Raw genomic sequence first — 13,182 nt, 5'->3', positions numbered from 1 at the left:
TATGGGCCCGAGTGGGAGTCCAAGGGCACTGGGGCTCCCATTATGCCCGGTATTTCCCTTGAATCTTCTACACGGATACTGGAATTGGTTCAGTTATGTTGTGTACTTTCGTGCGGGGTGGTTCTAATTGATGCTGCCTGCTGTTTACTGTTTCAAAATGTGCTGCTGGTTCTTTTATTGTTGCTATCTGTTATGCACTTTATTTGGTGTCCCTGGATTGCACAGGGCTATTGCCTTACATGGCCATCACTAGGTGGTGCTCTGGGACTGTGGCTGCCTTTTTGGCCCTTGTCCCCAGACCACGCTTGGGGATATATTTCCCTACTTTTAGTTGGTGCTTCGCTGCTGGGGTCTGTCTTTACTCCAGTCTCCCCTTTTTTCTCCCCGCCATGCTTAAAGTGTGGGATTCCTTGCTTAAATCTTCCAGTATTTCCTCATACTACGGCACCCTTACCAAGGTTCTGGACAACCCTGACTTTCCTCCGGCTCATCTTGCCCATAAGTTCCTGGGTTGGAGTCTCGATCCTTTAGCCCTATTTGTCGGGCCCTGCAGGCGGGTAGTTTATGGCCCCTCACTGGGTTGTTAAGGGGGGGTACTGCGCTACCGGGCAGATGGCTGGTGTATTTCCAGTTGCGAGATTTCCTAGCCGGGCTTGCTGCACGAGGATGCCCAACAAGGGAGCTTTCTCCCTTTGAGAAACTGTGTGTCTCCAGAGACCCCCCAGCACGCACGATCTCCACTATTTACGGCTTTTTGTTTTCGGAGCGTTCCTCGCCTACCCCCTCTTTTGTGAGGGACTGGGAGAGAGAGATCGGATGCGACCTCACAGACGAGGACATTTCTAAATCCTTTGCTTTAACGCACACCATGTCCATAGCAAGCAGATACCAAGAGAGAAATTATAAGGTCCTGTCGAGATGGTACTATTGCCCCACTAGACTCCAGGCTATGTACCCCTCTGCCCCTGGGCAATGCTGGCGGTGTCTGTCGCATCCAGGGACGATGTTGCACATCTGGTGGTCCTGCCCCCTGCTGACCCCATTTTGGAAGGCTATCTTTGATACCTATGACCAGATCTTTCACACCAAGGTAGACAGGTCTCCAAAGGTGGCCCTCCTGTCCGTACTCCCAGGTTCGATCTCCTCAGCTAAGAAGGGCCTCCTCAGATTTTTCATGATGGCGGCTAAGGCAGTTATACTGCGACACTGGAAGTCGAGTAATCCCCCTAGTACCCGTGAGAGGGTGCTTGAATTGAATACTATATGCCGGATGGAGGAGCTCACTGCGGCTTTGTACCACCGAGATGCCAAGTTTACTGCTACTTGAGTGTCTGGTTGCATTTCTGCACTACTGAGAGCTTTAATAGTCTTGTGACTGTATAGTTGGATGCCTCTGTGAAGGAACGCATCTTTGGGTACCCCGGACCCGTGGCTGTACCATACCCCTCCTTCCTCTTCTTTTCTTTTTACCATCTACCTCTCTTTCTTCCCCCTCTGACATGGGGAAGGAAGCTCCCACCATGTGGGAACCGACTGGAGCTGTAGGGCTCACTATCATTGGGCCATGGTCCTCACTAGCTTCCGGATAAGATACATATTACATATTACGAAGGTTTTTACTTACTTGGCCTACATTTTCAGTTATATACAGTATTCTTTTTTTTTTCATTTTAAATTTATTTCTGTATTTATAATTTTATTCTTGATCAGAAAAATGGTGGAAGTAGAATATTTTAAGGTGTACAATAATTTTAGAGTGGATCTGGGAGACAATTACATTAGTGTTGGCAGCACATTTTGATGCTATGAACTAGTGTAGCAGTCTTAACATGCTATTTCTGTGCACGCAGAGTGTTCCCATGATCACCTCTAACACTGGGGTCTAAAGAAGCTTGTCATTGTATGCTGAGGTCTCTGAATGTCTACTGAAAGTTTAATAAGTCCCATATGAGTATTGTAGGCCCAGAAGCAGTTACAGCACCTTACTTTATTGCAGTTCTGCTGGTGGCTCTTAATTATAGTATTAAGTAAGGAAAATACAAAATTACCTTTCATAATGTATTGGCTATGTTTTATAGATTGTCAACTTTTTGAGTCCTTGACACATGAAAAAGTGTATAATGAACTGTCCTAGTTAAATGTAATTTACTCTCTTTCAGTAATTATGAAGGTTTGGACCCACTTAATGTGAAGGAAAATAACAAAAAGGTGAGTTTTCCTTTTTTCTAGTGATACAGATAAGTGCAGGAGAAGTGAACAATCTAGGACAGTGATGGCGAACGTTTTTGAACCCGAGTGCCCAAACTGCGACGCAAAATCAATTTATTTATCTCAAAGTGCCAGCGCTGAAAATAAGTATTGTATTGTATTGCAGTTTGGGCGCTGGGCTTTAAAAAACATTCAACATCACTGCCTTAGGCAAAATAGGGAAACACACATATTCAAACATTTATACACTCAATAAAAAAGACATCACACACTTATTATAAAAAGAAACCACACATACATAGATGTCACACACATTAACAACACACGTAATGAAACACACACATTAAAACACACACACTAAAACACACACATCAAAAAACACATTTAAAAAAAAATGTTTTAATTTTATTTATTTTTTAACTCTTGGGGGGCTTCGGGAAATATTAGAGGTCTAAACAGCCCCCTGATATTTCCTTTTTAAAATAGAAAAAGAAATTGAGGACACAAAGTCATAGTACTATGTGTCCCCAGTTATTTACAAACACTGGAGTGATCAGCTGATCCCTCCAGTGTTTGTCCTGCACAGAGGTCTCGTACATTTCACTGATATGTACCGATCCTCTGCCGCTCGGCCACGTACAAAGGGGGGCTCAGCTTCTCCTCTGACTCTCCGCTGCTTTCCTGTGGGGGGGGAGTCGGAGGACGGAGCCGTTGTCACAGCAGCATGTGCGGTGAGGAGACAGAGAGCCGCCGGGTGTCAGATCCAGGCAGAGCGGCTCTCTCTCCTCACCGATTGGCGTGCCGCTGATGATAGCGGCTCCGACCCCCAGAATCTGGGCACCTGCCAGGTTTAAAGATTGGCGCCGCGATTCGAAGCGGCCATCTTTAAAAGCTTAACATGACTTTACAGTGACCTGCACCTGGAGTGTGCGGGTCACTGTAACCGGGACCTAGGCTCGCGTGCCCCCAGAGGGGCCTCTGCGTGCCAAATCACCTATTTTGGCCTAGATTGTTCACTTCTCCTGCCTTCTCCAAACTCTTCACCTTTATGTGAATAACCCTGATATTTTTTTTAAGTAACATATTTTAGCTACATGTTTTCCATTTACTTGTAGGCATATGATGGTTTTGCTGCTTTTGGGATACCACCACTTTTATCACCATCTGACATGTTGCTTCGCTCTGTGCCAGACAAGCTAATTATTCTCACATACCTTTGCCAAATTCGATCTCACTTCACTTCAAGTGATTATCCAACTGCTACTACTCAAAACCCTCATGTAGATATGCAGAAACACATCACTGTTTCAGAACTACATAGGGACTTAGACTCTAAACAACAAAATATTACTCCTAAAGATCAAGATATCATACCCTTAACCTCTGAGCAACACAGTATTAAACCCACACCCATTACTGAGAAAAACATTGTAAATGTAGACCATGGGAATAAAAATCTTCCAAACCTGTCCCCTGATGAACAGCAGGTGAAAACTTCTACTCCTGCATTACATCAGGAAGCACTGCATGCTATAGCAGATGAAAATGAAAGACTAAAGCAAATAATACAAGAAAATAAGGTACCTGAACTAAAAAGGAAAGTAGAAACCATGTCTGAAAAACAGAATAAACATGAAGCCTGTGTTCACAAACAGGAACTGGCAATATCTTCTCCTGTAGACAGTTTACAAAAGTACTCTGTTGTGGAAAAAAAGTCATCATCTCTTGTGGAAGAGCAAACGACAAAAAATAGCTCTGTTCCTCAGAAAAAGGATGTTACAAATACAGAAGAAGAGAAGATACCAGGTACCGTTAAAGGGGCTAATAATTCTGGATTTGTTCCACCTCCTCGTGTTAAGAAGAGACTAAGTGTTAATGGAGGTTTAACAGAGGTAAACCTGGAAGAGGGAGAGACTTCCAATCAGGTAGCAACTGTTCCAGTTGCTCCACCACGAAAAGGGGTGGGTCTAAGTCACCTTCGAGATGCTGACCTTGTGAAGAAAAGGCGGTCTCTTATTCGATCCCAGTCACTTTCACAAGAAGAGGTCAGTTTTTTTTCACCTTTTGGTTCTTTTTCATTATTAGTTACTTCTTTTTACTTTTTTTTGCCTATTTGTGACATTAATTACTATATTTTAATTCTTCCAACTACAGGAAATGGACGCCACATTAAAAAGTAATGAAGCACCTTCAAGACCTTCTTCCCAAATTGTGAATGGTAAATACTATTTAAATGGATCATGTTGGCTCTGTTTTCAGAGCATTTCTTCTGTGTGTAATTGTTAACTAAAACTTTATGGAAAAACATTAGCCTCTTTTTACTATCTATAATGACCACAGTCGTCTAGGATCCTGAAGAAGTATAGGAAAGCCTTCATCACAGATATCTGACTAAAGGTTTTATAAAGTGGTAGGTCTTGCAAAGGGACCAGGTTTGAGTCAAGGTCTGCTGCAGAAACACCGACAGTGTAAACAAGCCTGAACTTTGTTTATACCTATACAGAAATGTGAACAGCATTTCCTGTATAAACAAAGCTTGCATTGCACACTGGAATTAAAGCTGGCCATACACTGATAGATTGTCAGTGTTGGAAATGCAACAGCATACTGATTGCTTTACTGACTGTAATTATGTCTTTTGAGCTGTAGATGGCACTGTAGTGCAATGCTATTCTATGCTAGTTTTCTAAATGCATGCTTATATCTATGATATATACAGGAAGTTATGTATTACCCAGGTGAAATGGATATGTAAATATATTCCAATGACTACAATAATATTCACATAAACACCCCTAGATCTGAGGATTCTTAGACAAAAGAAGTAGTTCCATCAGCAATATACATTTATTGGTAGGGTTACATATTTACAAATAACACACAAAACAATATTTACAAGACAATGTACAAGTGTGGTGGAGTTTTACCTCTCAGCTTCTCGCCTGTTCATACTGAATGCCCTTGTGTTCCAGTTAAAAAGAGAGCACATGGCTTGCTAACAATACCTTATATATCCTCCTTTCTGTACACTGCCTACCAAATGTACATTGGGCGTAACCTGATTGGAGGATTTAAATAAGGTTGCTGTTTACACCCCCATGTGAGATGTGATAAGCAAACAAAACAATAGCTAGGACTTTAAAGCAGACAGATTCACAGTAACACAATTGAGAAACTGAGAGTCACATAACATGCAGATAGATGCAGTCAAATATATATATTCTATTATCTAATTAATATATTACACAAGCAAAACTTTATATGGCAACATATCTTTATATGCTGTATAATGCTGTATTCTGATATAAAAATGTTAAAATGTTGCTAAGCAAAGATGGCTTGTGGCAAGTACTGAGCACAGACAGACCCACTAATGGACCCACGGAGGAATGGGACAAGAAGAACAGGCAAGCAAAAGCAATTATATGTCTGCTAGTGGAAGACGACCAGCTCATCCACATCAGAAAAAAAAAATATGGCTAAAGGTATGTGGACTGCATTATAAAAACTGCATGAGCGTTCAAACCTAAAAAGTAAAGAAAAAGGCCAGGAAGTGCGTGAACATGTGAATTCCATGCTGGAAATCATAGAAGAACTACCTACAGTTGGAGAGGAAATTAAAGATAACCACGTGGTTGCGTTACTGCTATGCAGCCTTCCACAGTCATACAGTGCTCTTATTAACGCTCTAGAAACCAGACCTGAGCAGGAACTAACACTAGAATACACCAAAGAAAAAGGAATAGATGAATATGACAGATGAGAAGAAAGTGTCACGTACCTTGGTGTGAGCCTGAAGTGATGAAGAATGCCTCCCCTTGTAACTCTTGTCTGAGCCCCACTGGAGAGGAGATAGCAGTTGTACAAATAGAAAGGGGCATGAGTGCCTGATGTGGATGCTTGACACACCAGAGATGATGGTGCTGACCACTGAATGCCAGAGGTAGCTGGTGGTTGATAGCAGATCAGACAGCACTGGTGTGAGGAGCTAAGCAAAGTCAGGAACAAGTCAGATCATTAACGCGCCGGCAGCGTGGTACAGAAGCAAAAGTGATGTCAGGAGCAGGCTGGGTCATACAATTGCGAGCAGAGTGCTGCCAAATGAGGAGATGGTCAGAGGAAAAGCCGATGTCACAAGGCAGGCAGCAAGCAGCAGAGTCAGGAATCAAGCCGGGTCAAACAGGTATCAGAAACAGGATCATGAATGCAGGATGCAGCTTAAGATCTCTCAGCAATGTGCAGATGCAGGAGCCATTCTTAAATAGCCTGCCTGGCGCCAAGAACAGGCATGTGCACGTTAAGGCATTTGCATTGTGTTGCATGTGCACATCATGTTCGCTTTTCCTATGTGCAATATTGGAACCATAGCGCAGAACATGAGCATGCATATGCGCAGTGGCTCCTGTAGTGATCCAGACAGGAGCTGTACTATGGGTGCTGACTGAAGTACCCTGACAAAGCCCTTAAGTTGCATGAGAGAGCAAAGCAAAACAGAAAAAGCAGAGCGTGTTTTCGCTGTCAAAAGACTGGTCACCTGAAAAAAGGACTGTTCAATCAGTAAAGTCGAGCAGCGAAAGCGACAGGCACCCACAAGAGAAACTAAGGCAGTCACAAAGGCAACTGCATGCACATCATAAGGTGCTACCTTTAAAGTGACTCAGAACAAGTCCCATGACTAGTGATGAGACCTTTTTCACAGAAATTTATTTCAGTGCAAAGGACAAAGTTTTCCTAGCAAATGGGAGAAGTTTTACTGTGGAAGGTAATGGTCAAGGATTCTTGAACTGCATCACACCATCAGAGGACAAGCAGAGTATCCTTGTGAAAAAAATGTACTGTGTGTCCCAGACCTGGAAGGAAGCCTTCTATCGGTGAAAACCCTTGCTAATAACGGTCTCACAGTTCAATTCAGAGGTGATGAATGTACAATCTGAAACAATAAGAAAATCCTTGCAAAAGGAAAATTGGATGAACACCTATACAGACTCATCACCGCAGATGAACAAGTCAAGACAGACACTCATAATCCACACAACAAGTGTATCTATCTATGGCACAGACGACTAGGGCGCAGAAACCCAGAAGCCATAAAAGACATTATAAAGAAAGGTTTATCAGAATATATAACAGTACTGGCCTGCCAAATGCTTATGACATGGAAATGCTGTATGGATGCAAAGGCCCCACTTCCACAGGCCACCCAAAGAAAGACCACCCACCCCTTGGAACTCATACACAGTGACGTGTGCAGACCAATGAAAACTCCTACATCAGACAGGAACAGATATCTACTGATTTTTCATTGATGATTATTCCAGGTGCACAGCAACTTATCTGATGAAGCACAAGAATGAAACATCAGAAAAACTTCAAGAGTTTGTAGACATGTCCAGCAACAAATTCCAAAGGAGACCAAGAATTATAAGCACCGACAAAGGAGGGGAATACATTGTTAAGGAAGTGGAATGCTAAAACAAAAGAAATAGAAGGGCGAGCACCCTAGTGCAGATGATTTTTTATTTTAAAAAGACACAGAATTTAAATGCAATAGTACTCACAAAGGTGGGTCGAACAAATGCATGTATGGGTGGTTTCAAAGATACATCGATTTCAGGACTGCAATTAGCCTGTGTGCCACTCGATTGTGGCATTACATTGATTTGTTTTACAGTTCCCCTGGCTGAAGTGGGGCAGCACCCCTAGCAATCCTGCACTCACAACACTCAGCATCAGGATCTGTCCACAGCGCTTTGATTTCAATATAGGAAGTGGAATCCTATCTGAACAAACAAGGTATAGTGCACCAGACCACAACACCATACACTCCTGCACAATACGGTGTAGCAGAACGGACAAAATCACACTTATAGAAATGGCCAGATGGATGCTGTCAGACGCCAACCTACCAAAGAAGCACTTGGGAGAAGCAGTCATACCTGTAGCATACCTACAAAACGGACACCATTTTGACAGCTAAGTCCTTGTGTGTTTTGCTGGAGTGTTTATACATACATTGTAACAATATTATTTTTAACATTTACTTTTTCAAATGTATTTCCTTTGATCTGAAAATATTACCAATCTTGCAAGTTACATAGTTACATAGTATTTGAGGTTGAATAAAGACACAAGTCCATCAAGTCCAACCTATTGCTGATGTGTGCATATGTATATACACACACACACACATATATATATATGTAGTCGTGTCTCATAGCTCTGGTCCTCCATTCCTATAATTAGTTTGGTTGCCCTCCGCTGGACTCATTCAAGCTCAAGGACGTCCTTTCTGTGGACTGGTGACCAAAACTGGACCGCATACTCCAGATGAGGCCGAACCAGTGATCTATAAAGTGGCACAATTATGGACTTCTCTGCAATAAAATCATTTTCATCACAGTCTTTTCAATCAGACCAACCAGCAGGTAACAGAGGGTGGAGGAGGTTAAAAAAAAAGGACAAGGAAGTAAACAGCAGAGCATGAGTTGCAGAAGGGTGATCTTATATACATTTAGTTATTTTAACACACAAAACTATTTTAATGCTATATATTTCACACAATACATTATACATTTGATTTGAATTGGTGATGTTTCATACAAGCTGTTATTCGTTTTTTGTGTACTTCAGTAATACTATATATGGATTACTTTCCTCTATTCCTTTTCTGGTAGGACATTTAATTTATCAACTTAGTGGAGGAATTAGTTGTAGTCTAGATGCATAGGGGAGAATTTATTAAAACTGGAGCAGACAGAAACTGGAGCCCATGACAACCAATCGGCTTCTCTCTTCAGTTTGTTCAGTTAAGATTAGAAAATGAAAGAGAGAAGCTGATTGGTTGCCATGCACAGCTGCTCCAGATTTTGTCTGCTCCAGTTTTGATAAAGCCCCCTCATTATGTTTGCACGCAGCTAGTGGGGAGTGCTCAATCAATAAGCAATGAATAATAAACAAATAATGTATAGCTTTGATACTTTTTCTAAAATGTCACTATACCAAAAATATTTGTAGTAAACTGTATTTTAGTATAAAGTTGGTGTTCTTGCTGACATAGGTTTCAGATATGTTCTAACTGGAGTCTCATTCCTCGTGGTACAGCAATTTTGTTCATATACTTCCTGTTGCATGTTTCATATATTAAGATAAATAAAAACTATAACAAGTAAAGGAGGCCCACTTGTTATAGCTATCACAAGTGTACAGACCTGGCAACTGAGGCATGGAAATTTAATAAACTGAAATATATTGGTCAGTGGATTGTTTCATATATACAGAAAGCAGCCAATATAGAGACTAAACAGACATATACCAGACATTAATTGTATACAGTATAATGTTATACGGTACAATGTAAATCCAGTCAGAAGAAACAGTTCATGGTCCCAGAAGGAGTTTAGAAACATTGAGCAGCTCTACACTCTTGTCTCCAATCCTGCTGCTTGAACCTCTGTGCCTGGTAAAGCTTCTGCCGGAGCCTTCACTAAGCAATAGGTAAAAAGACAGGACTTTTTTATTCTACCACTTTCCAGCCCCATTCTTGCTAGCAGCAAGCAAGAATGGGGCTGGAAAGTGGTAGAATATAAAAGGAGTGTGGCTTGCACTTAGGTAATGCTTGAAGGCTCTAAAAAGGTCTCCTGTGTGTATCCTGCTAGACATATATATGCTTAGCATGCTTGAGTAAACCCAAGTTTTAATAACTACAATACTATTGTTATATTTATTTTATATGTCTTTAATAAAAAGTCTTATGCTCTTTTTTTGGATTTTTATTCGACTTTTCTGTTTTGCTCAGAACAATCTACATCGACAGCTGTTTATTTTACTGCCAGTGAAGTCGACACAGCCGAAGCTCCAGTGAAAGAGGAGGAACCTGTGGTATGACTTGATAACATTTATACTGCATATTTCTCTCATAGACTCTCATTTAGTTAAGTGCATTACCATTTTCAAAATATCCTACAGTTGTAGCTAAAAACAAAGAAGAATTGTTGAAATAAGGGTCATGCAAGTCAAATGATACATGCTAATCCCATTCTGTTATTTCTATGGTTAGCCTTAGGCTATTAAATATACTTATTTACCATTTAACATACCCTAAAGCCATATGTCATATATTTTAATTTTTTTCAGCTTCTAAAAGACACCAGCCAGTATGTGATCTCTGAGCTTGCAGCTTTGGAGGATCAGCAAAAAGAAATTGATACAAGAGCTGCAGTAGTAGAAAAGGATCTTCGAACTCTAATGGAAAATGGTATTGTATTACATATAATCTCATTTTGCCATGTATTCCTTTGATACATACTGTAGAAGGAAGCACTGTTGATATTTTCTGCCCTTGGTAAAAACATAGCAAAAGAGTTAGGCCCCTTTCAGACGGCTGTTCTGATCGAATCCGTCTGTCAGTTTTTCAGGTGGACCCAATTGGATGCCCAATGCAAGTTTATGGGCAGCCTTGTGTAAATGGATGTCAGTTAAGCCCGCCTCTGGCCGACTCCAGAGAAACAATGTGATTACTTTTAATATTGAACACAGAAAAGGGAAGTGTACTGGAAGGATTAGAACCCTAAACTTCAGAAGGGCCAACTTTGATAAGCTGCGCAACCTAGTGGGGGAAATAAAATGGGAAAACATATTTCAAAACCTAAACACAGACCAGATGTGGGATTGTTTTTAGCAACATTAGCGATAAACTGTTTAAAATTAACTCCATTACAAAAACTAGAGGCCACCACCTAAAATTGGTGGAAAAAAAATTCCAGCACAAGGGGCGAAGGGGGTTCTTCACAGTAAGATCAGTTAGGGTCTGGAACTCACTGCCACAGGCGGTGATTTCAGCAAATAATGTGGAATTGTTCAAGAAACTTTTGGACGATTTCTGAAGGGACCGCAATATACAGGGGTACCAGTACTCCTAGAATGAGATCCTAATAGGTTGGACTTGATGGACTAATGTCTTTATTCAACCTCAAATACTATGTAACAGACAGATCAGAGTTTCGGCAGACCGGATTGTGCCAGATCGGGGGTAATCTGATGTAAAAGGACACATGTCCATTTACATCAGATTCTCCATAGACCAACATGGGGTCCGGCAGTTTACATTTTTTTTCTCCATCGCAAGGTAGAGGAAAAAACTGTGCGTACACGAATGTCACAGCGGAATGAATATCCGCTCCGTACTGCTGTGATCAGGAGAGGATCCGTGCACGGATCCTCTCCTGATCAGCCCGTGTGAAAGGGGCCTTACACTACTTTCAAACACCAATGATCACATATTAAATACAACATTCAAGATTTTGCGCCCAAACTATAAAAGTAAAGTAGTAAATGAGGAAGACAAAACAGCATTACCCTTTCCCATCATGCACTGAAACCCTTTTATCCCCCTAATTTCAAGGTTGTGACAAAGAAGCAGAGGAGATCCTTATCCAGGAATGGTTCACATTGGTTAATAAGAAAAATGCTTTAATCAGGAGACAAGATGAACTACAATTACTGTAAGTGATGGAGAGATTTATTTTCTCTTTCATTCCTATGATGGATCTTAATACAACAATAAATTGATTGGTCTATCGAATCAAATTTACATTTGCCAGTCTAATGTAAAAGCTAAATTTTTGCATTGTAGTACAGAGGAGCAAGACCTGGAACAGAGATTTGAACTCCTGAGCAGAGACCTCCGAGCACTGCTGTGTACTGATGGTAAGACTTTAATATGTGCTTCTGTATATTGTTTTTTTACTCTTTAAAATTGTGGCCAAACCTTACACTAAAATATAATGTGCAGATCCTCCTTTAGTAAATCAAGCAACAAACTCTACAGGGGTTCTAACCTTTATCCATTCTATCCAAAAAACTTTTGAGTATAGGTACACTTTAATGTCATAGGGGCTTCTATTACCCTTGCTTATCACTGATTTACCAAAAGTCTACCCTTGTAGAGGAATTGCATGCATTGATTTTTTTATGTGAGACAGTTTGGGCCCCAAATTCTCTGTAGTTTCTCCAGCTCTGTTACCAGCTATGTGCCCATTCACTACAAGTTCATCTCGTTTGCGGTAATAGCCGTGAATGTGCGGAATCCGCCTCTGAAATTGCGATTGGACAATTTTGCGGGACACGCGGTTTTGTACTGCGTGGTCCCCGCAACAGTATGAACAATGCACATTAATGTTTAGAGCGGTTCCCTGCATTTTCGGCTGTACGAATACGCACGGACAACCGCTCCAGTGTGGCCTGAGCCTTGGAATTTATTTTTGGTATTTATCGGGTCTATGACCCGATTGGGTAGATTTTTTTTTTCTCCCTGTGATGGCCATACAAGAAGTAATCAGGACTGAATGTATAGACAGCAATAACAAAACATTGGGGTCTATTCACTAAGCTGCCGTAGGCAGCCGAGTGAATGGCCGACCTGAAGTGAAGTGAGCCGAACACTGTTCGGCTATTTACTTCAGGCTGGTACGGCTGATTTCAGCCGTACATCGGCTGAAATCAGCCGTACATCGGCTTGCTTCGCATGGCTTTGGGTCGGCCGAACATGCTCAGCTTGTTCGGGTGACCCAAAGTGCAGAAGGAGTTCGACTCAGCCGATCCAACATCTGGATCAGCTGAGCCAAACCTCTGGCAGGCTGCTCACTGCTGTTCGGCCTATTCTTATAGATGCCGAACAGCAGTGAGTGAATAGCCGAATGCCGCTGAGCGGCATTCGGCTCGGCTGTTCTGCTCGGTCCCTCAGAGGGACCGAGCAGAACAGAAAAATAGTAAAAAAAGTAAAAAAAAAGTAAATAGAAAACGATTGTGTGGAGCTAGCAATGACAGTTTTCTATTGTCCGGCGGCTCTGCTGCCGTCAAAAACAAAACAAGAAAAAAAAACTCTCCCGGGAGCTCTGGGAGCCTCCCGCTCCTGGCCGCCCAGGAGAGAAACACTGCTTTTTTTTTTTTTTTTTTTTTTTCCCACACGGCGCCCTG

General features: G+C 41.6%; 1 protein-coding gene across 1 annotated transcript in view; it reads left to right on the top strand.

The window, feature by feature from the left end:
• Positions 1-13,182, top strand: part of LOC108798516 (EH domain-binding protein 1-like) — a 104,394-nt gene that overhangs the window by 89,377 nt on the left and 1,835 nt on the right. Inside the window, exons 9-15 of the mRNA XM_018570278.1 lie at positions 2,160-2,208; positions 3,324-4,253; positions 4,363-4,426; positions 10,004-10,086; positions 10,342-10,462; positions 11,609-11,708; positions 11,840-11,913. Of these exons, the coding sequence (XP_018425780.1) occupies positions 2,160-2,208; positions 3,324-4,253; positions 4,363-4,426; positions 10,004-10,086; positions 10,342-10,462; positions 11,609-11,708; positions 11,840-11,913 (1,421 nt within the window). The remainder of the gene's footprint in view (positions 1-2,159; positions 2,209-3,323; positions 4,254-4,362; positions 4,427-10,003; positions 10,087-10,341; positions 10,463-11,608; positions 11,709-11,839; positions 11,914-13,182) is intronic.

This window comes from Nanorana parkeri, unplaced genomic scaffold, assembly GCF_000935625.1.
Source record: "Nanorana parkeri isolate BGI_ZX_2015 unplaced genomic scaffold, ASM93562v1 scaffold1494, whole genome shotgun sequence".
NCBI lineage: Eukaryota > Metazoa > Chordata > Amphibia > Anura > Dicroglossidae > Nanorana > Nanorana parkeri.
The sequence above is the reverse complement of the archived record's forward strand: the minus strand, read 5'-3'. Positions and strand labels throughout refer to the sequence as shown.